The sequence below is a fragment of the Syngnathoides biaculeatus genome, chromosome 2, assembly GCF_019802595.1.
Source record: "Syngnathoides biaculeatus isolate LvHL_M chromosome 2, ASM1980259v1, whole genome shotgun sequence".
In the NCBI taxonomy this organism is placed as follows: Eukaryota; Metazoa; Chordata; class Actinopteri; order Syngnathiformes; family Syngnathidae; genus Syngnathoides; species Syngnathoides biaculeatus.
Genome location: NC_084641.1, coordinates 10606683 through 10633687, shown reverse-complemented (window position 1 = coordinate 10633687; position 27005 = coordinate 10606683). Strand labels below are relative to the sequence as shown.

The 27005-nt window shown below is 40.8% G+C and overlaps 2 protein-coding genes across 4 annotated transcripts in view; one reads left to right on the top strand and one right to left on the bottom strand.

Moving 5' to 3' along the window:
- Positions 1-433: 433 nt before the first annotated feature.
- On the bottom strand, positions 434-15027 carry xpc (xeroderma pigmentosum, complementation group C). 2 transcript variants are annotated; one of them, XM_061832839.1, is made up of 14 exons: positions 14699-15027; positions 12498-12770; positions 12333-12429; positions 11163-11247; positions 10917-11074; positions 9809-9929; positions 9635-9724; positions 6760-7596; positions 6516-6676; positions 5158-5239; positions 3495-3626; positions 3167-3336; positions 1894-1987; positions 434-1810 (listed from the first exon to the last, which is right to left on the bottom strand). In XM_061832839.1, exons 1-14 carry the CDS (start codon positions 14793-14795, stop codon positions 1472-1474), a joined length of 2736 nt encoding a protein of 911 aa, XP_061688823.1. In that variant the 5' UTR covers positions 14796-15027; the 3' UTR covers positions 434-1471. The 2 variants fall into 2 exon arrangements, with proteins under 2 accessions (XP_061688823.1, XP_061688832.1); XM_061832848.1 differs by lacking the exon at positions 14699-15027 and having other exon boundaries at positions 12333-12425; positions 12499-12653.
- A 2022-nt stretch (positions 15028-17049) lies between these two features.
- Positions 17050-27005, top strand: part of si:dkey-72l14.3 (Glyco_hydro_56 domain-containing protein) — an 89027-nt gene continuing 79071 nt past the window's right edge. For both annotated transcript variants that reach the window (XM_061832735.1, XM_061832668.1), the window contains exons 1-2: positions 17050-17193; positions 18854-18951. The gene's annotated coding sequence lies outside the window, so the exon portion shown is untranslated. The remainder of the gene's footprint in view (positions 17194-18853; positions 18952-27005) is intronic.

Genomic DNA, 27005 nt, shown 5'->3' with positions numbered 1-27005 from the left:
AGACGCTTATCCTTACAAGGGTTGCGGACTCGGGGGAGTGCTGGAGCCTATCCTAGCCATCACCGGGCAGGAGGTGGGGTGCACCATGAACTGTCTGCCAACTTCGCAGGGCAAATAGAAACAAACAACAGCCACATTCACGATCACGCCTCAGGGCAATTTAGAATCTCATATTTATGCATGTTTTTGGGGTGTGGGAGGAAACCGGAGTGCCACGAGAAAATCCACACAAGCATGGGGAGAACATGCAAACCCGACATAGGCGGGGCCGGGATTTGAACCCCGATCTTCAGAACTGTGAGGCCAATGCTCTAACCAGTTCCTCCACTGTAGTTCTATAAAATCCCACCGTCTGTGTAAGTGAGCACTATAAAGATTAAAAAACCCATTAAGATTATAAAGTGATGACAGCATTTGACACTTTTTTCATTTTAATTATATTTCAATATTCACTTACAAAAAAAAAAATCACTTTCAATGAAGAATGCAAATATCCACAACCAACTTCGCCATTTGGCAAAACAGTCCTGCAGCAGGAGACTGAAACATAGGACCCAAAGGAAATTTAAACTGCTTCCCAAAAGATTTCTTCAAGAGCTATCAAAGATGAGTGTCTGATGTTTGAACTTTGTTTTACATATTTGTATAAATAAATGACTTACTGTGCTGTACATGTATACACCATATGCCAGAAGACAACAGGTATAAAAAATAGAAATTGAAAGATTTCAGGTTCATACAATTATATCCTCAACCCATAGTTATGGTATCAATCACAGCATTCAGGTATGCGTGGATGAGAGGTGAAATGTCATCTATACAAACAGAACAGTCCGGTTACAAGTGATTCAAAGGCCTGAGCAATTAGGAAAGTCTCAATAAATTACAATATGGGAGAAAAGTCCATGTATTTCAGTACACATACATTACAAAGTAAGCAGATGCATTTAACATGGAAAAATATTTCACTCAGAGTGCGCTTAAAATCATTTTTTGAGCTTTACTTTTTGAACAACTTATAAACTTTTGACACAGTTTTAATTTATCGATATCTACCTGTAAACTGGAAGTCCACTAATTTATTTTTCTGGGTTTTATCATGTGAAGTTCAACATATAGCGGCAAACAGACATGTAGTACCGATACTTGCAACAGCATGAAAGAAAAAGAGGCAGTGTACATCCATGTGTACAGTTTCCTTTAGATATATAAAATATATGAATGCAACCCAAGAGGCCCGACTGATGGGGAAAATGAAAGTTATGTGGTCATGTCAAACATTCATAATGACACCTTTCAGCTTCTTTTCAGTGAAAACTCTCCATGCAGTGTTCATTACCAATTATGATTTACTCGTCAATAAAACCACCAATAACTAACTGTATGCATACGGAGTGTACTCAGAAGGGCATTGAATGAACAGTGACGTGAAAAGTACAAAGTAACACGGAAAGTGAAAAGTCTTGCAGCATCATACTTTCTCAAAGGGGAACAAATGTTTCTCTTTGGCTCTCCTCTCCAGCTTTGTCTTCTTTCTGCTGACACTTCCCCCTTTCTCTTCCTCTGCTTGCCTGTTTTGGGGCCAAGACAGAGCCAGTGTCTCCAACGCAGTTTTAGCACTGGTATTCTCCTCTTCCCCAACACCCCCTTCATCCGACGAAAGGCCATCACATTTGTCTCCGTCAGTAGTAGGGGGCCGGAGCCCTCCTGTAGCCTGGCCCTTCGTGCCATAACGCTGCTTTAGACGCTCTCTGATCAGAAGGCCCTTCACAAGCTGAGTCCAATTGGAGATTGCCCTCTTTTCTCTTTTCTGAAAAATGGAAGCCATAACGGCATTTACCAAAACAATGACCAACTTTTCAATGCCACTCCCCCAAGTGGACACCCACGCACCTCTTTCTCCCTCTGTTTTTGAACCTCTTGTTCTTCCTCCCAGGCAGCTTTGAGGATCTCCTCGTGCTCCTCACACACAATGTAACCGTCAGTGCTGGAGCACACATGGGAACCAAATTTGTAAATATAGTATTAATATTATACAATGAATTACTAAGGTAAAATGTGTTGTCATCATGTTTTTTTCTTTGCATGTGACCACCACAAAAAACCCGGTAGTTAACCATGAAAAATAAGGCATATTTTAACACTTCACATTGTGAATAATGAGTGAATTTTTGGCAACATTATTCCTGCCATGCCCAATATAACTCGGTGGGTATTCTCTCAAGGAGGGGAACTTAATCTTTTTGAAACTTGGAGCTTCTTCTTGGGTAGTAATTAATGCAAACGGCTACCAAGTAGTAGTAGTACAAGTATTAATAATTAATGACATTATTTGACGTGAAAACACTGATTATGTATATTATTTCTCACAATAGTTATCAACAATGATTTCACAAGGTTCCTACACAGATAAATAATATGCATCTCTATATTACTATATTCTCTGAAAGCATTTGTATTATCAATCGATCACTTTCACCACATTCATAAAGTATGACTAAGGAGCTTTTTCAGAATAGGCCCAAGGGCTACTCCTGTGTTCCTGAGGGTCACTCAGTGCCCGCGGAAATCCCGTTGGTGACCCCTGCTCTAATGTATAACATTGCCTACTCATCAAAATTCCACTCACATTCCAAAAACTTGCATCGTAGGTCAATTTAAGACTTATTTATCCACAATACACATGAATATGAGTGTGAACGGTTGTTTTTCTATCCACTCCAGCCTGTACCCAACCTCTCTCCCTAACTGAACTGGGATAGGCTTTAGTTCACCTGCGAACCCAATGAGGATAAGCGCAATGGAAAAGAGTTGGAAGGTTGTAAACATATCGCCTTGATAACACTGTGACCTATGTAGTAAAATGTTTTTTTGTGCAGTCTTGTAAAATACTGTTAATAGTCATATATTGTTGTCAATCCAATGCTGATAGAATTCCATGTGTTTAATGGCTACCTATAATATTCACTGCTATTGACAAACTTCAGCAAATATAATATCCATTTAATCATGTCATTTTGGGATTCTTATTTGCATACATATTATACATTACTCGTGTAAAGTTGCTATACACACTGTTGCTGCTCAGTATTATTGCCTGGTGTTAAAAGTGGCAAAACACAAAATTTGAAGCTAATGTTCATTAAAAAAAAATAAAAAGTATTACACCGCATGCGAATATCCTCCATGGAAGTCAAAGCCAGTGACTGCAGGGGCAGCGTCCATGTCCAGCTTCTTGGCCACGCGGTGGAGGTTGGATAGCTTGAGGTGAACGCAGCCCACTGGGAGCATACAGGCCTTAAACAAGTAGACGTTGCCGTAGTCGTTGCGGGGAACCTAAAGGCAACAAACAATAAGAAAACAATACAAGGCAAAGTGGATAAATTAAACTGAAAAATCCATTTGAGGTATTTTATTCATTTCAATGCATTTTTTTTTAAAGTTATTTTCCAAATTTTGGCTTTGTAACATTTCAAACCCAAAACCTTTCCAACCTTTCCATTCACAGCAATTGGAGGTTGATACACCTCCGTCTGCCATTCTCCAAACAGAGCAAGGTCGTTTGCGTCCTTCTGCTCGGTCATCATTCGAGCCTTACGGGAACGATTAGAGAAGCCTTTCACCATCTGACATGAAACACACAATCTCATCAATTCAATATTCTATGAATGGAACATTGTCTGAATAGGCTAAACAACCTAAGGGACCGAATTACGGTATCAAGCACTATGAGAAGAACAGTCATGCTAATGAGGATAATCCATCCAGCTTCATGACGTGCTTCAATGCAGACTCTTAACTTTAATGAGCTCTTGATGTTCTACTAGTTTGAATTACCTAAACTTCTCAGAGAAGTCACTAATTATGGTAATAAAGCACCCGAAAAAACCCACGCGGGCATGGGCAGAACAAGCAAACTCCACACAGGTGAGGACTGGATTTGAGCGTTGGCCTCACAGTTCTGAAGACCGAGGTTCCATTCCCGGCCCCACCAGTGTGGTGTTTGCATGTTCTCCCGGTGCATGCGTGGGTTTTCTCCAGGCATTTCCTCCCACATTCAAACAACATGCATTAATTGAAGACTCTAAATTGCCCTAAGGTGTGACTGTGAGTGTCTCTATGTGCCCTGTGATTGGCTGTCAACCAGGTTAGGGTGTACCCCGCCTCTTGCCCAATGATAGCTGGGATAGGCTCCAGCACTCCCGTGACCCTTGTGAGGATAAGCAGCTCAGGAAATGCATGAAAGTCACGATTATTTTGATCAATATTGTAATCACGATTATTAATGACAACTATTCCTCAAGTTAGGAAAAAATGCCTTGTGCAAAATCTTTAAATAAGAATAAAAGATAGATGAAAATAAGAAATAAACATACCTCCAAAAAGTTCTTCACCATTGGCTACCTGAATAAATATCCAATTACAATGTGCAAACACAAATTGCAACTTAATGGAAGTGACTACAACTAACATTAGACGGAAAGCATCAATATAGTGAACTGTTAAGGACAGGTACAGTATATGCTTGACCATGGCTCAGTAGTGTACAGTTCCAAACCGCAAAGAACTCAACTGTTATGATTTTCCTCTCTACTTACTGGCACCATTTTTTTTTTTTTTTTTTTTTACAGTCAGGCCAGCCCAAATATTAAAGTCACGGCAGCTGCTACAACAGTTGTTAATAGTGTCATACCATGACATGCTGCCTCTCCACTACTATGCTGAGGGCCAACTTTAAAACAAAAGTTTACTATTTTACATGCGATATCAATGCTTTTATTCTGCTTTTATTTTGAAGGTGTCCACAGAGCATGAATGATACCTTAACAATATGTTTGGCCCCTGGTGACAGGGGACTACTGCAAATGAAGCACTTGTCATATGCAGTGCCCACATTTTAAATGTAAAATAAACAAACGAACAAAAATATTTTAAAAAATGCAGCTGATCGGGCACAATTAACTATGGCAGCCAAAATAATGATTAAAATTATATTAATTGTGCAGCCCTACAATGTCATTAATGTAGGATGGCTGTAAAATTAAACTTCACATTGAGCGGTAGTCTTAAATTGGTTAAGCACTGTAAATAATCGCTAATATTTTTTCCTTTTCATAATCTCTAATAATTTTCCGATTAAAAACAAAATCTTCTCACTTTGTAGGGTAGTTCTCCTATCCTGACAGTCCGTGCTTCTTTCAGCCACGTGTCTTTGGAGTGTAGCGTGTGGACACAATCTCTAGTAGAAAGACGCAAAATCAGAAATATCTGTCTAAACAGTAGGACACATTGATTCTTGCTTGAAACTACAACAATAGATATTGATAAACAATGTTCTAATAAACAACAATACAAACAAGAGAAATCATTCCTATTATATTTTAGCATGACATAAACAAAATTGAAAAATAAATAACATTGATACACTATTCAGACAGCAGCATGATATTCATTCAATTGTCTCATGACCATCAAAAAATATCTATGATGAACTCATACTTTCTTGGTCGATGTATGAAGAATGGATGCATTTTAAGCAGCAATGTGACACTGTCAAAATGCTGAGTCTGTCTGGAATGCCCACATTAACTCGTGTACAACATACCAAGAATTATTTTGAAAATCAAATGATTGATTCAGAGAGAAATTGAGTTTTTAGAGCAGGGGGGAAATTCCCTTTTTGGGGACTGTATTAGGTTAATTCAACTTCTCATAATACAGTACTGTTATCGAAGGAAGTTTTTATGAAAGATTTTAAATTAATTAAATTAAAAATATATATTTTGTGTGTGTCGTGCTGCGTTTTACTTTGAGTGCACTAAAAACTAGCGCCCTCTTCTTCCGACACGCGCGTGGTAGCTTCGGCGTCTTCTATGTGCATTGAAGCTACTGTTTGTCTTCTGAAAAATTGGTGGCATCTGCGCATGCTCAAGCACGAGAGCATTAATGGGAACGGCCATGTTTTAACCATTTTTTGCTGCACATTTAAACTTATAGCTGTTAGCGATAAAAGAAATCTATATTTTATCCGCATCGATACATATGCCAAAGGGATCACAGCCCTAGATAAAAGTTGCGGCTTGTAGCCTGGAAAATAGGTAAAATGTTAAAATGTAATAATTTCACAATATACCTCGACAATGCTCTTGTTTCATCTGTAGTTAATGAAGTCCTTCTCCGATTGGCTGACAAGATTCAGTTGAAAATACCCACCTATAAGGTCGTATGAACCAAAATCCCATGTGGTTCTACAAGTTGAAAATGACCAAAAGTCACCTGCTTTAAAAACCTCTCAAATAGTAAAAAAAAAAAAAAAAAGAAAGAAAGGAAAACTGAGAAGAGCAATGTGGGTAGGTCACATACATTTTTTTAAACCTCAAGAATTTATTTCCTATGGAGGATTTTAGATGCAGCGGAAGTGATCTTTCACTGTGTTTTAGAAATTTCCAGAGTCACTTGTTACATTGCTATTTCAAGGTGTCCACATTTTTAAGTGTGTTGAGACTTGAACTAACCTGGAGTATACCGGCTCTCCCCGGCAGTATCCAAGTATGGCAGCCGTGTCGGGATAGATGGCTTCATACTTGAGCAGGTGTCTCTTTAAGGCGTACAGTGGGTGGTTCTTGTATTCAGTGATGGAGATGGGCAAGGGTTTGTTCAGCAACTTCTTTTCCATCTGGGTGGGCAACAAAATAAAGATTGATGTTGAATCCAGTTTACCATCTCCTCCAACAATTTTTTTATTTGATAATACTTCACCTCCTTATTCTCCTTTATGTCCCGCTCATCTTGTGGTCTCTGAAACGGCTGCAGCGTCTCCTCCCACCACTCCTCCTCCACCCGCCTCCTCCTGGTCAATGTCATCCAGGTGGGGTCGTACTTCCGGCCAAGGTCCTTCAGAAAGCCATCTCCGTCCACACCCACCACATACGTGACTGGCCATGTTGCATTCTGGAAGCAGCGGTGAGGCTCTCCCACTCCATGTTCCACATCAACGCATACCCACGAGGAGGTTTTGTCCACGAACACCTCCAACCACTCATCAGCTCCAAAACCATTTTTCTTTATCATCCCCTTTTGCTTTCCTTTACTGCTCGACATTCTTTTTTCACCTTCCTCGTGATTCTCCTCGTCATTTTCGACACCACTCATTTTCTTCTGGTTCCTTTTTTTTTTATCTTTGCTTTTGCTTTTGCTTCTCTCTTCACTCTTTACTCCCTTGACAGTTTTGGTCCCACTCTTTGAATCGTCGCTGTCTTCTTCACTGAATGCCTGAAAGTCTTCATCACTACTTTCCACCTCATTTTCACTGTTGCTTTCTTCTTTGTAGCTAACCTTCGAGGCAATGCTGCGCCGTTTGGAGTTCTTTGGTCTTTGGCCTCCTGACAAGGTAATCTTCTCGTCTGCCTCTACTTCCTCTTCCTTTAATGGTTCCCTCTTGGCTTTTTTTCCTCCCCGGTCTTTGGCACTCTTTATTCCTCGAGCTGGCCTCTTAGTGCCTGGAGACACTTTCTGTTCAGTTGAGCTGGTCTTAGTTATTTCCTGGGTTTGGTTTGTCTTTGCTAGTGAGACAGAAGAAGTTGTGGCTCCTTTGGCCTGGAGACAAGACACAAAATATGAAAACAGCGGCATGATGAATATATTTTTGATACCACAAGAACACAATAACATACAAAAAATGCTGAATATCTACTTGATCCTACACACAACAAATGACAACTTGATGTGACGTTGATTGATTACCTGGAATTTGGATTAGATCATGTTAAAGTTGGCCTCACCCTGCACAGATTTACCTCATTTCCCTATATACCAATGAAGAAATGCGAGTGCCAAGGTCAAATAGATACATAAATAAATTTTTTAAAATAAACATTAAACAAGGTGTATTTAATAATTCCGGTAATTATTTATTGAGTTCAATATTTAAGTTATGGTTTTAAAATAATATTATTTAAATATGTATTTATTATTTGCATAATTCATTATTTCAACATGTATGTAATCTGAATATTCATTTCAATAATATTTCAATATACTACATAATCATTTTACAATTGAATCGATCTTGGCACTCCTATCTGTCATTCTCATTAAACTCAGTGGGAAGGCAAGAGGCGCACGAGGAGAGACTCGTGCCGATTCAGCTCCGATTAAAATTGCTTGTTCTTGCAAACGATCCATGGGTTAACTCTTGAACTGCAAGCCAGCTTGCCCAGTTAATATTAATGATTGATGTACAGTACTCCATACAGTGAATGAAAAGTATGTTTTATGTGTCATTTGATTGTCCACTTTGAAACCCCAATCCACTCAGCAATTCACTCATTGCACCACACCAGACACAACGCTATAGAATGGTAAAGGGACTAGAACATCGACGCGCTTTGCAAGCTATACTCTTAGGGTCTTATATTCCTGCGTCTATATTTTCTGCTAGGTCTAAAATGTCTGTTATTAACTTGGGCGTGAAGTGCATGAAACATACTCAAGTATTTACCGTTGAGTTGCTGACTTTGATTACAATGTCTCTTGAATTTACAATGTAAATTCATGCAGGACCAAGCAATTTTACTGGAGCTAGGTCAGTATTAGTCCCGTGTAGTGGCCACCCACTGAATTTGATGGGCAAGAATGACAGGTGCAATTATTTATAATACACAGCGAAAGAGGAGTGCAAAAATTAAAATTAAAAATTAAATAAATGTTTAATTTTCCATTTTATGTACTGCTTATCCTCACTATGGTCACGTGCATCCTGGAGCCTATCAGATCAAAAGCAGACAAAATCCTTCCTGTTTGAAGCCAATTAGAATTACCAACATTATTTCCATTTGTTATATGGCTGCTAGAATAGTGTTCGGATTTTAGAAAAATATATATAAAAGACACCTTCAGGGTGCCACTATTTTTAGCATGAATGTAAAATGTACATTAATGAGGGTAAGCAGTATAGAATTTTAGAAAAAAATTCTGATGTTGTTGATGCTGGATGTTACTGTTGAAAGTGGCTCAACCAGTTATCAGATTTATGACTGGCGACCAGTTCAGGGTGTAGCTTGCCTTTTGCCCAGAGCTAGCTGGGATAGGCTCCAGCATTCCCACGACCCCTGTGAGGATAAGATGCTTGGAAAACGGATGAATGGAGGGGGAATTACTTTTTCCACACAGGGCCAGGTAGCTTTGAATAGTTTTTTTCACTTTAATAAATAAAATCATTTCAAAAATGCATTTTATGTTTACTTGGATTATCTTTGTGTCGCTGTCAATGAGGGTGTAGTGTTACATTCATCTGACTTTGTTGTGAGCAGCGTGGGTTCTTTTCCCACTCAGTGACGGTGTGAATGTGCCTGTGAATGGGTGTCTGTGTCTCTATGTGCCCTCCTGCGACTGACTAGCAACCAGGGCGTAGTCTCCCTTTTGGATGAAGTCAAGGGGACAGGCTCAAGTGCCCCATGACCTTGAGCATGATAAGCGGTATTGAGAATGAATGGATGCATCTTTATGTGATTCAAAAAGGAAAAATGTTATATGAACTAAAATATTTAAGAGAGGAAACTATGCAACAAAATTTCAGAAGGGGGCATAGAGAGTTTACCACGCTGTATTTATGTATATAAAATGGTGACGTTACCTTAGCTGGTGGAGGTTTGAGAGGAATAGGCTGCAGAGAAAGAACCAGGCGGCAAAACAGTTGCAGAGACCTGAGGACCAACATGAAGAGCTACCGGAAGCATAAACAGAACGCAACCACATCAATAGGATTCTGTGAACCATTCCATTACACTGGTGGAGGTGAACTACCAACATGAGTCATCTCCTGGTGGTTCTTTGCCGACAGGCTGGCCAGACGTCTCTCCAATAGGGTCCGAGGGTTTGGACGCTCCTCGTAAGGAAGACTGGGGTTGAGGGTGAAAGTTGCTTGAAACCTGGAAAGTGCAATGACATTAACGATCCTTTACTTGGAAGTGTATTTACAATTTGAACACTGTACCAATTTTTGTTTCACACACATTAAAGAAAATCAAAGTTAGAAATCATCATTCAAACATTATCTGAACCACTTATCCTCACAAGGGTCGTGGAAGTGCTGGAGCCTATCACAGCTATCGACGGGCAGGGGGTGGGGTGCACCCAGAACTGATTGCCAGCCAAGTGCATGAACAAATAAATGCTTTTACATTAGCTTGCAATAAACTAGTTTACAGCTGTTGCCATTCATATGACAGAATATGTCATGGTTTCCTACAACTATGAGTTGTTTTTAATTAAACTTTCTATTCCTTTTATGAAATTTTGCACTCAGATTTCACACTGAAGAAATAAATTTGGCAGCACGGTGGCTCAGCTGGAAAGCGTTGGCCTCATAGTTCTGAGGTCATGGGTTCAATGGTGGCTCAGCTGGAAAGCGTTGGCCTTACAGTTCTGAGGTCCCGGGTTCAATCCCGGCCACGCCTGTGTGGAGTTTGCATCTTCTCCCCGTGTCTCGGTGGGTTTTCTCCGGGTTTCCTCCCACATCCCCAAAACATGCAACATTAATTGGACAGTCTAAATTGCCCCTAGCTGTGATTGTGGGTGCGGCTGTTTGTTTCGATGTGCCCTGTGACCGACTGGCAACCAGTTCAGGGTGTACTCCGCCTCCTGCCGTTTACAGCTAGGACAGGCTCCAGCACTCCCCGAGACCCTTGTGAGGATAAGCGGCTAAGAAAATGGATGGATGGATAAATATATTTGTGAGTTAATTGAGATGAGCTCATCATTGTTTCGCTTGCCATACTTTTTGTGGCAGTGCACCGTGCGACTTTTTTCAATGTAAAATGGCTGCGATGGCTCATTAATGATTGGGAAACACCGCCAGAGGGTGCAGCCCATGGTTGGGAATCACTGATTTACACATTGTATTAATATGTACACACCATTTTAAAAGCCCACATATATAGTTGTGGTCTTTGCGTTCCTTGGCAACTGCACTAAAGTGAGCGGGGAGCAATGACAGAGTGACAGCCAGCAAGTCGGGTTCACTGCACAGGCGGTTGTGGAACATCCCGCTGGCTAACAGACACATGAGGTGCACCTGAGGGAGCATAAGAAGACAATCACAGAAAGTCACAAAGGGAGCACGGAAGACTTCTCATCAACAAAACATTTGTGCTTGTGTTCACCTTGTGTGTGTCTATCACCAGGTCCTTCTTGTAACGGTTCATCATCCGTCTCAAGTACATCTCAAACTCTGCCTTCCTCTTCTGTCTGTACAATTACAAATGATGATTATCCATCCATTATCCAAGCCGCTTATCCTCACATGCCTTGCGGGAGAGCTGGAGCCTATCCCAGCTAGCTTCAAATTCAAACCCAAACCCTAATAAGTACAAGGTGGGGCCATGGGCTCAAGAGGACTAATGGAAAGTTATTCACTTTTTCCTTGATTATAATGCTAGAATTCAATTAAGGGATATGCAAGAAATGGAAATCTGTGAAGGTATGTAAAAGAGGCAATTATAGACCTACTTGTAGTTAGCTGTCATTTGAACTATGAATAACTGAAATAAAATGGGTTTGTGCTGAAAAGGAAAATGTTTTTAATGAACAGATTTGAATCTGCAAAACCTATGACACGACACACATTTTCCTTTTTACCTTTGTCTTTGATGGTACAAACATGGTTTCCAGTTAGTGTATTTGTGTTAAATTTCCGGGAAAGGGGACACGACACACTCTTGTTTGTGTCCGAGCATTATGTGCGAGTGAATGTCATTTTACCCACAAAAAACAAGAAAAAGGAAAAATATCCACATCCACACTTAGCATCGTAATTATAATTGATTATAATCATTGTTACAAATTTTTTGTAGTTAGTTTTACTCAGTCAAGGTCCCTTAATACATTTAAAAGGTAGGGGGATAACTTAGTCTGTGTTATGAGTCCAACATTTCCAGATGGCTGTGAAAATGTATGTAAAAATGATTCCTTAAAGTCGTTATAAAAGGTACATACAGTATGGAGTTAGTAGATCAATTGTGAGCTTGCATTTGTATATGAAAACACTGATTCACAATATTGTTGAAATTACACTAATTTGTATTATGACATTTGAGTTACCTTATCTGTTTTGGAAGAATATAATAATCAATAAATGTAAATGTTTTACCAAATGTAGTTGTAATTATGGGCACCCATTTCTTTTTTTTATTGAATTGTCGTTATTTATAGCACACAAGGACACGTAATAGTCCCACCCATTTGGGGTGAATGTGGTCCACAAACTAAAATTAGTGACATTCCTGCTCTGCAGTATATCAATTCCAAACAAATGCTTCGTGATGTTCACTTACTTTTTTCGGACTTCTGGGGTCTCAATTTCTATCTCTACAGGCTGAGATGGCAGGACTGGTTCTGAGGTTTCTGCTGTATCCAGAGGCTCAGCCAGTTCTCACAAAGCACAAAGACACGTTAACTGAAAAACTAATACGAGGTTATTCTTCACGTTCTTTACTCACCTTCAACCTCCTCCCAGTCATCATCCTCTTCCTCACTCTCCTCTTTTTCCTCCTTTACATCGTCTCTCACTGGGGTGACGGAACTCATCATTTCATCATAATCATTATTGCTGAGTTTATTATCTTCAATCTTCGCTGGTGACTGGAAGTGTTTCGTGCCGATGATACCAATGGACCTCTTCGAGACATTCCCATCTCCTTGGCCTGAGGAGGAACGTCGTTTTGGAATGACCCTCCTTTTGAGCTTCTCCTCCTCTTCTGCATTGTCACAACCTTAGTGTAAGAAGAAAAGGGAACCATTCCTTCAGTAAAGTAAGTATCAGACAATTTATTTATTTGTGAACCTGTTCTGTTTTTGATTGATTTTTTGGTCAAGCAGTATGGTCAATCTGATTGTTCGCCTTTTTATGTTGGAACAGTATTGCTGTACACCAACAGTGTTTGATATATATATATATATATATATGTTATTTGAATTGCAAATTGCAATTGCATTTGGATATTTATCACTTGAACAGAAATTTAAAGGAAAACTCTCCCCAAAATTATAGGAATGGGAGCACACATTAAATCTGTCATCTGTCGGATGAAAGTGTGGCCGCAATACGCTTCTGTGACTCCCTGTCGTTTTGTTTTTTTTAACGCATTATTCTCAAATGAGCCAACTTGGCATTAGAAATGCTTCTTGGGAATTTGATATTGAGAAGAATAATTCCTACCTGAAATGAGGTGATCACTACACAGTCGTGTGTATATGGTTGGGCACCATCCATCACATTTAATAGCCGAAATCCATCGATCTTTTCTCGACTTTTCAGCTGGTATTCTATAGAATTACTTCTTTGAATATCTGTCTTGTCTGTTGTAACAACCAACAGCACAACAAGTCTCGGGCATTGTGATTATTTTGCTCTGGTTCAATGTCTCCCACAAGGTTGAGCAGCTGTTTTTGACCGGCTATATGGCGCCGTGAAAATGATGACATCACGTGCACGAGCTATATATGGACAGCGGAGATTTGTTTGATGCTTTTATGAGGAGTTGCTTTAGATGTAGAGAATATGCAGCAGGCGTGGCCAGACTTTTTTACCCCAAGTTATACTTTTCAAGCAGCCAGCCTCCTGCGATCGACCGGCGGCGGGGATGGGGGGAGCGAGAGCAGGGCGGTTTGCAAGCGCGAATCGCTGTAAATAGTAACCAGGAAGTCTTGTGTGCTTACACATATACATCCATCCATCCATTTTCTTAGCCACACGTTGGTCGCAGGAGTGCTGGAGTCTATCCTAGCTGTCAACGGGAGGAGGCAGGATACACATACGCAGACACGGGGAGAACATGCAAACTCCACACACAGAAGTCCGGGATTAAATAGCTGCGCCACCGTGCCGCCTCATAAAGTATGTTGTTGCTTATACAGTACCAGAAAAAGAGGCTATAACTAAGCGGCTAATAACCAGTAATGATTAGATGCGTGCAAATTTCCCCATTGATGAACGAGCCTCAACTGTGACAGCCACAGCTTTATCCTGTCAGGCTGACCCCACGGGAGGTTAAAGAAGAAATTTGTGGCACCTTCTCAATTTTGCTGCTGTTTGGTGCAGAACACATTGGCATTTTGGCTTAGCTAGAATGAATGGTCTGTAATGCTAAGCACTGGTGACGTCAGGGGGGGGGGGTCAAGGATGTTTCTTACAGGTCTGGCTGTCAAAGCTGGCACACATCCAGATTTTGCTTGGATTTCAAAAATGTTTAATTGATGTCCAAAATATATGTAATAATAATATTACTTCACATTTGGAGGGTTTATTGTCCATATGAATTTTGGGGAAGAGTCCTCCTTTAAGAGGGGACGGAAAGAGAGCAAAAGCAAAACAGAGAACTACTGTGACAAGCTGACAACGCTAAGGAATTTGGAATTGTATCTGTCAGTGGGAGAGTGTGCTACGGGGTGTGGTGGGAGCTATAGGGAGCCAAAATCTCTGTAAAGGATTTGAGTTTAAATTAGGCCTAGCTCAAGAAGTTAACATAATCATAAAGACTATTAATAGCAATGACGGCCTTTGTAATGCTGAACGCTTAGTATACATAAGTAACTGGACGTAGGAGGTGACACTTTCTGTAAACATTCTGTCAATGGTTATGTCAATAAAACTAAACAAAACAGCACAATTAAATAGTAAACAGGAGTTCAGAGTGGGTACCTGCATCTTTTTTCTTCACCTTCTCTTTCGCTCCTGTCAGCACCTGCTTCGACTTCTTTATGTCGACATCTGCCTTAGATCCTCTTCGCTTTACCATGCTGCCCCCTTTTCCCCACTTTTATTTACCTTAGCTAAAATGTTTCTTTTCTTTGTCTTAATCACATCCGAACATACAGGATACGTCTCACAATTTGCTGCGTTAAATCAGGTCCTAGATGACATGGAAAAGAAGTTATTCAACATTTTCAAACGTGTTTGATAACACCGCAGAAAACCACAAGTGAGAGGGACGGATAGTGACGTCGCATCCGGCTACTTTCTTTCGGGGTTTTTTTTTCTGAAGACTTGCAAACACTTTTGATCCGTATTGCCACCTTGTGTAGAAACAAGCGTGTTGCATGTTATGGCAGCAACCACAGATTACTTTGGTAAATACGACGCGCCTCTGCGTATATTTTTTTTCTCCCACATAAATTGCGTATTTACAGGACAAGTTTTGAGGTTGAGGGTTCAAAATCAGTTGGGGAATTAGGAAACTACACATTAATTCAATGTCCACGCATAGCGTTTAACAATGCTGCTATGCCTTTGACGTGTGTAGTCTGATTTATGGGAGCAGCTACACATGACTCCAATGCACAGTGAGTGTGAAATGACTGTTCGAATTATGGTTTGTTGTGCGTTTGTGGTGAAAAATACGATAAATATGAAGAAGTCTAGGTGACATGGTGGCGCAACTCGTTACAGCATTGGCCTCAGTTCTGAAGAACGGGGTTCAAAACCTGACCCGCCTGTGTGAAATTTGGATGTACTCCCCGTCAGTGGTCGTTAGAGAGGAGGATGCACGAGATAGGCTTATATAAAGAAAGATGACTCCCTGTGGCGACCCCTAACGGGACAAGCCGAAAGAAAAAGAAGACGACGACTCCGGTTCCCTCCTACATTCCCAAAACATGCATGGAGACTCAAAATTGCCCTTCGCTGTGATTGTGACTGCGACCGTTGTTTTGTCTGTATGTGCCCTGCGATTGGCTGACAACCAGTTCAGGGTGTACCCCGCCTCCTGCCCGATGATAGCTGGGATTGGCTCCAGCACTCCCGCGATCCCTATGAGGATCAGCAGCTCAGAAAAACGATGGATTGATATGAAGTCTACATACACCAAGGCGTCGTTATTGGGAATCCCACTCGTGTTGCATGTAGGACACGGCCCACTCCATTGTGATTGCCTGGAGGACTCGTGCTTCTGGAATATAATTGGTGGCTGTATCCATGTAAGGACACACGTTTCTGCTTCCAGACTGAAAACTTACTTGTGAGTGGTGGCTTCCATCAGTCCTCATTGTAATGGACCTTTCCGACTGGCGATATTCAGCTCCGCCCCCCTTAGCTACAGTTGCCATGCCCCACAATCTTCCAAAATGGCGACTGAACATAACAGGTTTGAACTGGATTCTCTATCGCATATTCCAGATAATATTGCAGTATGTTTTTTGCCAAATGCGGCAGACTTGTCCAAGAGGGTTCTACAGAGAGGTCTCAACTATTTCACGCAAGGATATGTACACAGAATTAACATTTTTGACAGGGCCGGACGCAATGTCAGAGTTACAGCGAAATGTTGGCGATCGATGCAAATAAGTTTGATGCCTCACAAACTTAAAAAAATAGTGGAAAAATGAATAGAAGAATAGTGGATAAAATAGTTGAATTGTAGTGCGCATGTAAAGCAGGGTGAGTACTTTTTTCTTGAGAAGATCACACGTAATATCATTGTAGTCTTTATAGGTGCGTGGGTGTATTTATTTGACTTGGCTCCTAATGGAACCGTCTTAAAAGTCTGATGTGATAAAAAAAAAAAGGCAAATAGGCGTGGCGCATTTACGTGTCACTAACCCGACGCTTTGTCATAAAACATGACACACTTCATTCAGCAGGTCAGTGATACACTAACAAAGTGAAAGTTGTTCTCCTGCAATGTATAAAAAGCACCGATAATAATTCAATCAAACTCAAAGAAGTTACTTCTCCATCACTTACCTTCGAACATACAGCCTTGTGTTTTTTTCACATTGTCCACACTCAGTTGTACGTATGATCTTCCGCAAGCTTTAATCCATCGTAGACACTTCGTCAACTGTGTTTTAGGTTTTGGAAAATGAATCAAGCAGGCCCCTTGTAACCTAGCAGGATATCTTTCATCAGAATTGCACGTTCCCCAAGCGCACCTGAGGACCATTTTGTTCGTAACATTAACTTTTCCAAGCACACGCTACTGACAACCAGCCTTGCTTGTGGGAGATGACGACAAAGAGGGGCGTGTCAAACCAGGGTTTAAGACAATGCGGCTATCTGATTGGCTGTTATTGTACGAGTGATTGACAGGTCGGAAAGGTCCATTGTGCTCCGCTGATGTGGGGACTTGGCTAGCGAGTAGCTAGCTCGAGAAAGGAGGCAGGGGTCCCAGCCAGCGAGGATATTCGGCACCGACACAGGTGGAAACTTGAACTTTTACCTTTGGTTATGATATTGTTAGGGCTGTCCCTTTTTTCAGGCGAAGTCCTACCGAGATCTTCTATTGTAACACCTGCGAAATGAGTCTTAACAAGTGGTTACAGCAAGTTTAAAAAAAAAAAAAAAAAGAATTACATTGTTTTATTCTGAGTTTGTGAGTACCTCGCAGAGGCATACTAATTTCCCACAAGGAACATGGAAGAAAAGTGACAAGTGAGGGTAGGAGCCTCATAAAATGGATGGATGGATGGATTTCCATTTAAATTTTGCTGAGATTTTATCAGCGCAATCTGTTTAATAAAGGGCACCGAATATTTTGTCAATCATATACTTTTCTTGACGGGACGTTCGGTTTTGTCTGAAGAGGTAAAACAAACTCCACGTTGGGACTCGCACCTTGCTTTGACAGTCGGTGATCCTGTCCACTGCACTAACTAGAAACGCACGTCAGTTGCAAGCCATGTTCTTGGAGGCACCGCAGTGGTGGGAAAGAGCAGAAATACTGAGTTTATCCAGCAGGCAGCGCCAGAGCAAAGGGAAATTTTGTCCCTCAGAAATAAATGGACGCTCCAAATACCAAACAGCGTTATACATTCCAAAATTGAACACGTTTGTGCGATTTGACCGGTTCTAAACATATGGGTTGGTTTCATCCCCTCAGCTACGACAAGCAATAATGACAACCTTAGCAACATGAAATGGGAAAAATTTATTTTGTATTGTATCAGATAAAAAGGCATTTGCGTCATTTTCCGCCCCACGACATAATTGTACATTTCTCAAAATACAATGGACAAAGCGGAAATGCCATGGCTGATTGATTAAAACACAGTGAATACCCCTTTTCAATAAATGATCATGTACTCTTTTATTAAGATTTGTCAACTGATGCGTGACTTTTTAATCCAGTATTTTTTTTTTTACCTACCAAGAAAACATGCAGGGGAAAATAATAGAACCAAATATTTTAGGATTGCAGAAATAATTATCCACAAAACATTGACAGTGATAGCATTATTTTTTTAATCTCTCAAATTGAATCACTTACTTAACGTGGATAATTCATTCCCATTCCCCACTAAAGAAAAAAAAAAAACAGGTCAGTAAATGTAATTATCTCAGTTCACAAATTACATCAAAATGTTGGGTGAGGCCATGCATTTGACACTATTTCAAACCAAAACAACAGTACCTTGCAAGGCATTGCCAGATAAACGGTCTCATGTATGAATTTAATTGAATTGCATGGATGAAAAATGAATTGTAAACAAGATCCCGACATAAAGACAATCTTTTTGTCTTCCAGTTGATGCCAACATTATGTCATCCTTGTTTATGGTGAGGTAGCTATGAGACATTTGCGCCACCCAGTGTGCATAGCTACCATAATAGTTCCTTTTCTTCTATAAGTAGTAGTTTTAAATCCCAGTGTCTGTTGACATGAACTGCAATATACAATAAAGGCCTGGCCCCTTCTGCAGTTGAGTAGATTCATAATCCTGGCCACTGAATGACAAAATACAGTGTTGCTGTCATAATTACTTGCTGCTATGTGTCATTACTCAACAGAGACCAAGAATGAGAACTAAGTGAGTCAATATCTGTAACTAAATGGTTCTTCATTGTGTTTTTTGTTGACAGGTCCCCTGGAACGAGTTCTGCTTCTCCGGTTCAAATTGATCTGATTCATCAGAGTCCACTTGTTCTCTTCGTTGAGATCAATGTCAATTGTGTTTGAGGTATGGCGGCAGATTTATGTGTTGGGGAAGTGTTACAGTGGTTCACGAATTCACCGTAAACGTGCGAATGTGTCCATACCCCACTTTGTGTGAAAGCTGTCCCGCTAAGTACATGAACCCATATGCACATACACATTGATTTGTGTGTGTCAAGTTACAGCAATACACTTGTTCCAGTGTGTTGTGTGTGCTTCCAGCGCGGTGCATGGCTTCCATCCCTATATGAACCATCAGTAGAGTCAGATAGGAATAAAAAGCCATACAGCGCACTGGGCGTAGGGGAGACTGGGTTATATGGGCAAGTATAGGCACACTTACACAAAGAGAGAGAGAGAGAGAGAAAAAAAATGTTTTGTTTACAGAATGATGCCCACTTTGGACTAAATTGGTCTTTTAAACTACTTTTACCACAAGTTCATACTAATTTCAGATCACATTAATAATGGACCTGTTGAAAATTATACATGGATGGGGAATGGATATGGACATGGATGGCCGGATAAAGTATTGGTTAAAAAAAGATGTTGACTTTCTAATGTGATTTACAGTGCTAACCTCTAAACTGCATACTTTAATAAAAACAGTGTGACTTAATAGTGACAGTGTAATAAATGTTAGATTAGACCAATAATATTGTGCCATATTCAATCTTCGTCCTTGCGTGTAGGAGGGGCCAAATCTTCCATGAATGGCTTCAGTGGCTCGCAGATTGTAAAGGTAGCACATGTGAAGAGAAACCAATGATGATTCTATTGAAAGTAATTTAGCAGAAACTTGCTTTAAAATGAACTGGTGCCTCCACTCTGCCACAAAGCAACTCTAGTGGCAACATGCCGACCAGAAGCAAAAGTGAACTCGTAGAAAATTGAGATGGATATGCTTTACGGGTTATGTTCTTTTAGAAATAATAATAATAATAAAAACCTCTTAGTTGCTAAATGAATTAAATTGATTAATAATCAAAACATGGTATTGTGATTTTATACTCACATTAGTTAAAACTGTTCACACGGCCTTCAATGTCAAAACTAAATATCAAAATATTAAATCTAATACTGAGCTTTCATTCAATTTGCTAAATAAGAGAATAGAATATATTCTAGAATAGATAGAATAAACCTCAACCAGACTATCATGGCTGCAAACTCAAACAGATAGTATGTGTTTTTGTATGTGTATACACACATATATAGAATATTAAAAAAAAATCAATCAATCAATCAATCAATCAATAAATAGAACAAAACTACCACTTTGCCAGGGGCTCCAGAGTGTTGATGTTTGTGGCACCAAAATTGAAAAAGAAGAGAAGACGAGCATCCGTGCATGAAAAGTCCGTCCCCTAGGTTGGTTCTAACAAGTCCAGGGGAGTCCATTTGTCACTCACTGCCGCGTTGAGACAACATTCGTCCCGGCCCCTGGTCTGCTCCAAAGAAATGCTGCTGCTGTTGCTGCAGTTGGTGGTGGTGGTGCTGCTGCTGTTTCAGCCTTTGGTGGATGTGTGGGGCGTTTGACCGCCCCTTTACGCATCTGAGCTTATTTTGAGAGAAAGAGAGTGAGAGAGAGAGAGAGAGAGAGAGAGAGAGAGAGAGAGAAGGGGGGGAGTAAGGGGTATCAAAAGGAGGACGAGGGGGCCCACTAAAAGAAATCATACCTGAGCAGGAAACAGTTCCCTCTGCGTGTGTGTGTGTGTGTGTGTGTGTGTGTGTGTGTGTGTGTGTGTGTGTGTGTGTGTGTGTGTTTGAGGGACGGGATGGGGAAAGAGGGACCACTCATGTCGCCTCACCGTGTTAATAAAAGCTGGCTAGAGGGGCTGAATAGGGATCTTTTCTGTCTCATTCAAATAACACTAGAAAGCACTTTTTATTCTGCTGATGAGAGAGAATGTGTGTTTGGCCATAGTGCGTGTGCATTTGCATCTCCGCGTGTTTGCCCTCCCTACCACTGCCACTGTCTGTTTAGCTGGCATTTACACTGCTTACAGACAAACAGCCAGCCTGGTCCGACAGCCTGACAGACAGCCAATAAACAGCTCAAAAGTCAAGCACAAGGGCAAAGAAGAGGTGCAAGGAAGAGTGTGGATGCCCAGAGAGGATGTGGGGATAATGGGGAAGATAAAAATAGGTTAGAAAGAGAGAGGGGGGGGGGGAGAGAGAGCAGAGTACTAGGATGAAACACTTGAGAGGCATGAAGTGGAAATAGTCGACAACCTCCTTCTCTTCCTCCTCCAAATGCTCTCAGGGGCTCCACTGGAGTTGCATTCCAATGCGTCGCTCTCAATCCCCGTAACTCCCGGCAACAGTTCCTTGATGTGATCCCACGTCATGCCTGGTAGGAGAAGGAGGGGTCGGTGAGGATGAGGGAAGGGAAGAGGGTGAGAAATGAGGGGAGAAAAGCCCAAGATGGAAATGGAAGGATAAGAAAAAGGTAAAGGTGGATGCAAAGAAGGAAGTGAAGCAAAATGTAAAACAAAGGATGGGGGAGGAGGGTATGGAAATGATTTCCCCCACCTGCTAGTCAGCCAAACTATTTCTGATGCATTTTGTGAACATGACAAAAAAACAAGCACAAATAAATGAAAAACTCATTAAGGATTATTTGCCTCTAAAATCAGATGATTGGTTCTTGTCAGTCAAGTCTGCTTCAATAAAGTGGCTGGCCACATTTAGTGATTTTTTTTTCTCCCCAAAACCCTTTTGTGATTTAAAAAAAAGTGACCAGTGTGTTTAATTCCCATTAAAAAAACATCCAAAATGAAAAAATCATTTTCACGTTGTTTTTATGAGAAGAAAGGAGCCCGGTGGAAAGCAATCACAGAGTCAATCACGCTGAACATTGCTCAAGACATGGGGCTCTATTTTGGGAGATGGAAGATCTGCGACAGAGCACAAATGCTGGTGTATCCTCATTTTGGCGAAGGGCATGACTTGTTTTTCATGTTTGCCAATTTGGATCAGACCAGCTTGCCTTTCGGGTATAGCAACGGTGTATGTTTTGGCCTGTGTGCTTGGCAGACTGATTTGGTGGTAGAAATTCCGTCTCGACGTATGCCTACTGATAGCACATCTAACTTTTGGGGCAGCTGGTCTAATGTGATTTTGGTAAGTATATTGAGGCACAGATAGACAGAATCTGAGCTCCATGGACATGTGTGGTGGATGTCAAACATATTCCATTCATAAATATGTAAACAGCGGGCATCCAACTCTTTGAATCATTGTAGAAATCAATAATAAATCTCATTATTATTATCATCATGACAATTATATTTTTACATCATCCCACTAGTTGGCGACCAGCTATATGTGCGCACATGAATGATCATGGTTATGGCCATCCATCCATCTATCCATCCATCCATCCATCCATCCATCCATCCATTTTCTGAGCCGCTTACCCTCAAGGGGGTCGCGGTTGTGCTGGAACCAATCCCAGCTGTCATCAGGCAGGAGGCAGGGTGCACCCTGAACTGGTTGCCAGCCAATCGCAGGGTGCATAGAGACGAACAACTGTCACTCTCGCAATCACAGCTAGGGACAATTTAGAGTCTCCAATTAATGCATGGAGGGGTGAGGAAACCGGAGTGCTCGGAGAAAACCCATGCAGGCACGCAGAGAACATGCAAGCTCCACCCGAGGTTTGAACCCCGGACCTCAGAACTGTGTGGCCAGTGCTCTAACCAGCTGTGTCAGCGTGCTGCCCAGATCCATCCATCCATCCATTTTCTTAGCCACTTATCCTCACGAGTGTCGCTGGGAGTGCTGGAGCCTATCCCAGCTGTCATCGGGCAGAAGGCAGGGTACACCCTGAACTCGTTGCCAGCCAATCGCAAGGCACATCGAGATAAACAGCCACACTCACAATCACACCTATGGGCAATTTAGAGTGTCCAATTAATGTTGCATCTTTTTGGGATGCTGTAGGAAACCGGAGTGCCCGGAGGAAACCAACGCAGGCACGGGGAGAACATGCAAACTCCACACAGGTGGGTCCGGGATTGAACCCGGGACCTCACAACTGTGAGGCTAACCCTTTCCAGCTGGCCCACTGTGCCGCCAGATACATACACATCGGATATACTCAAGCCGCTTGCGGTTATCATCAGCTAGTTTTGTATGTAATAAGAATACTTGTTCACGTTGTTTGTTGCCACGAGGCTTAACCTTTTGTACTTTCTGGTCCTAAATTCTCGCCAGACAATGTGGGAATATAATGTAGAGCCCAAACTTTGAAAGCGAGGGGGGAAAAAAAAATATTAAAGCATCGACACCAATTTGTCTAACTCTCAAAACTTAAAAAAGCTTTAGCAACTCACACAACCTCTGAATCAAATGCTCTCACCTCTCTCTCTCACTCTTTTTCTTCTCCGTCTCAAACACACATGCACACACACACACACACACACACACACAGTGAACAGCCCAGCATGTCTTCGTCCTCTCTGGCGCCATGCTCATGCAGGCAGGTTGATAACCATGGAGAAGCCAGTTGGGAAAAGGAGCAGGAGGTCCGGCACATTTAACATTGGGGCACTTTAACTTGATTTTTTTTTTTTTTTGTCACAAACCACATTTGCTGAATGTTTGCTCACTTTATTTTTTAGAGGTGACTTTATTTGGCCTCAAATGTTAGGTTCTTTATCTTGGCCTGTAGCAACGTTCTACTGCAAACACTGGATGAGATACAGTCACAAAACATGACAACATGTAGTATGTAGTTCAGTATTTATCCAACCTTAAGTGAACCAAAGTTTACATTTCACATTATAAAATTCTCACAGCACACCACTAAACAAACGTCTGACAAAAAGTATATGGAAAAAAGGATAATTGTGTCTCACTTTACTCAGTTTGGACGTTTCAATGCAGGTACAGGCTCAGGAAGCCATGACTTATTTTGTACGACAACAGCCGGATGCACAGATTAATGGTACATTCTGCCATCTTGTGGAAAAGCACATAATTCTACCTGTCATTACATGTCCTGGCATAGATATATGGATTATTTGTAGTAAATAACTTTTTTTTCCAATTAAGTGAAATTGGAACATCTTCTGCAAGACACCTAATGATGTAACAGTCTATTTTGCTCAACTCAACTTTATATATATAAAACAGAAGCTAAATTAACAACAATGAAATCATAATAAATAAACAAAGAAATTCTTCCACTTCATTCAAAATACGTCATAGCTCCCTTCATATTGGCACTTTGCATATATGACGTGCAGCGTTTTATTCCCTCTTGTTGCACGTTGTTGGAAGAATCTGTTGGTAGATGATAAAGTAGAGCTTAAAGTCTCCTTTATCGAGTCTGATGGCTCTGCGATCATATGCCATGATCACGCAGTGCATGACTCATGTTTGATAACTGTACTTTTTCAGCTGCCGAAAGCTTGTGTGCTGGCAAGTAACACCCAATTCTCCAGTTCCCTTTTGTCATCTCTTTTGCTTCATTTTACTTTCAAGCGCTGACTTTCATTCCTCTCCACATCTTTTTGGGCATGCACTTGGCTCCTTGTTGACAACGCTGCTCCTCATGTTTAACTCCCACATCCATACCATTGCAGACAGTCCATAAGTTGTGACATTCTCCTCAACAGAAACAGAGCTATTGATAACCATCAGACGCCAATATTCCTCTCCAATGAATGTCTTGACCAAAACAGCAGAAAACAGATCATAACAGGTCTCCATGATGTAAAATTATTACAAAAAGACAAAAAAGCTGATGTTAATGTATTTACTACACTACATGTCTATCAACCCCTATCAAAAACACGTACCATAAAATCTTTGTTATTTTAGGGCAGGAATTATAGGCTTTTTATTTAATTTCAATGACAAAATGTGATTTCATAATCAAGTAAATTAAGGTACAAGCTCGGTCACTGAAGAAATGAAGCTCAAGTCAAGGATGAGAAGAAAATTGGTGGTGATATACTGTATATATTCACATGTAATTATTTTTGGGGTGACCCCTCAAATATGTCTATTGTTAGAATGGATATACATGTACTCAAATACCTTTGTCCTCAAGCAGAAATGAAAAATAAAATACAATTTCCCCCTTTGAGACAGTATGCAGCTTTTATTGTATTTGTAATCTCTAATAGGAACCTTGTACTGAAAATTGAAAAATACTCTTAACACCAGCAGGATTTTTCACTATACTGATAAAAATTTGTCATTTAAAAAAAGAATCACAAATAACAGGACTGTGTAATTGTGGTAAAACATGGGCATCCATGTCACATTTTTTGTTTGTGGAATGTGTTGCAATGGCAGTCAACTGTGTGCAGTTGAGATGTTCTAAAACATACACTACAGCTGTCATCTTCGGTAGTGCTATCATCGTTACGCTCGCAGGTGAGCTGAGGCCTATCCTGGCTGATTGGGCAAGAGGCGGGGTACACTCTGGATGGGTCGCACCCAAAGGCAGGTTACAGAAGAGACAGCTATTTCCACCCACATTCAGAACTATGTACAATTTAATCTTCAATAAACCTTACGTGGACGTGTTTGGAATCTGAAGGCACCTTCTGGAAGAAACCCGGCCTAGCATGGGGAGAAAGAACATGGGAAAGGAGTTAAAAACATAGTTGAGCCCAAGACCTTACTTTGCAACATTTTTCCAATGTCATGCACTCACACTAATGTGAGTAAGGATAGGGTTTTCTATATTTACCAAAGAGTGTTTAGTTTTTTGAGTTTTTGTTTTCTGAAACCTTTTAGTTATGTATTTACAGGATTATGCATTAGTACTGAAATACTTCATGAAGGGCTGCCTGTGGTAGTTTGGTAGTTCACACTGATGTGTTTTATTGTGTTGTTCTAGGAGTAGTCCATTGAAGTACACTACACCTGAACACATTAGTTATATTCTTAGCATGTATGCTAACGTGTTTCAACATGTATGTGAGATATGATGGCACTCTTGAGGCAGTGAGGAACAATTGCAATTTTACATTTGTTAGAAGAAGAAGCTCACATTACCCCAAATACTGACGGTGGACGCAAGTTGTTGTTCACACTCACTCACGTCGAAATTAAAATAATCACACCACAGCAAACAGAATAGCAGAACCGGCAAGTAATCCATCCATCCATTTTCTTTGCCGGTTATCCTCACGAGGTTCGCAGGGAGTGCTGGAGCCTATCGCAGTTGTCAACGGGCAGGAGGCGGGGTACACCCTTAACTGGTCGCCAGCCAATCATATACAAACACATAGAGACAAACAGTCGTACTCATAATCACACCTAGGGGGAATTTAGAGTGTCCAATTAATATTGCATGTTTTTGGGATGTGGGAGGAAACCGTAGTGCCTGGAGAAAACCCATGCAGACACGGGGAGAACATGCATCCTTCCACACAGGCGGGGCCAGGATTGAACCTGGGTCCTCAGAACTGTGAGGCCAACGCTTTAACAGTTGATCCACCATGACGGCCCGGCAAATAATAAAACCGATAAAAAATATGACTAAAGAAATAATTGACTTTAAACACTATTTACATATCCCAAAATGCTGCCAGAATGCTTTGCGCCGCTAAGGACATCCTAGGTGCCACAAAGCATGAACTCCCGCGAAAAACGAGGGAACACTGTAATTGTAGTTAATTGCAGAATCCACAGGAGATGACATACTTATGTCTTCTCCTCCATTTGGCAATCAGTTTGAAGTGTGCATTACTGCCACCTATTATTTGGGTTCCGTAAGATATGAATGATAACGTAGTGAGAGTGATTTCTATAAAATACAAAGGAAGAATCATCATTACCTTGCATTATTGTAAGTCTCCGGCAGAAATTGCCAACTTGCTAAACTAAGCAGATTTGTATGTATTTTTTCCTCTCTCTCTTTCTTTTTTTTTTTTGTTAGCAAAGTGACCACATCTTCAGGAGGTCTTTTAGGAATTGCAAATATATGCACAAAATCTTTCACTCACAGCAACATTTGTCCCACAAAACATAACTTATAATTAATCTCCTGGGGAACCTTCAATACCCGCCATTTCCAAAACTGCCATTCATATGTCTGCCAGAAATAAAACA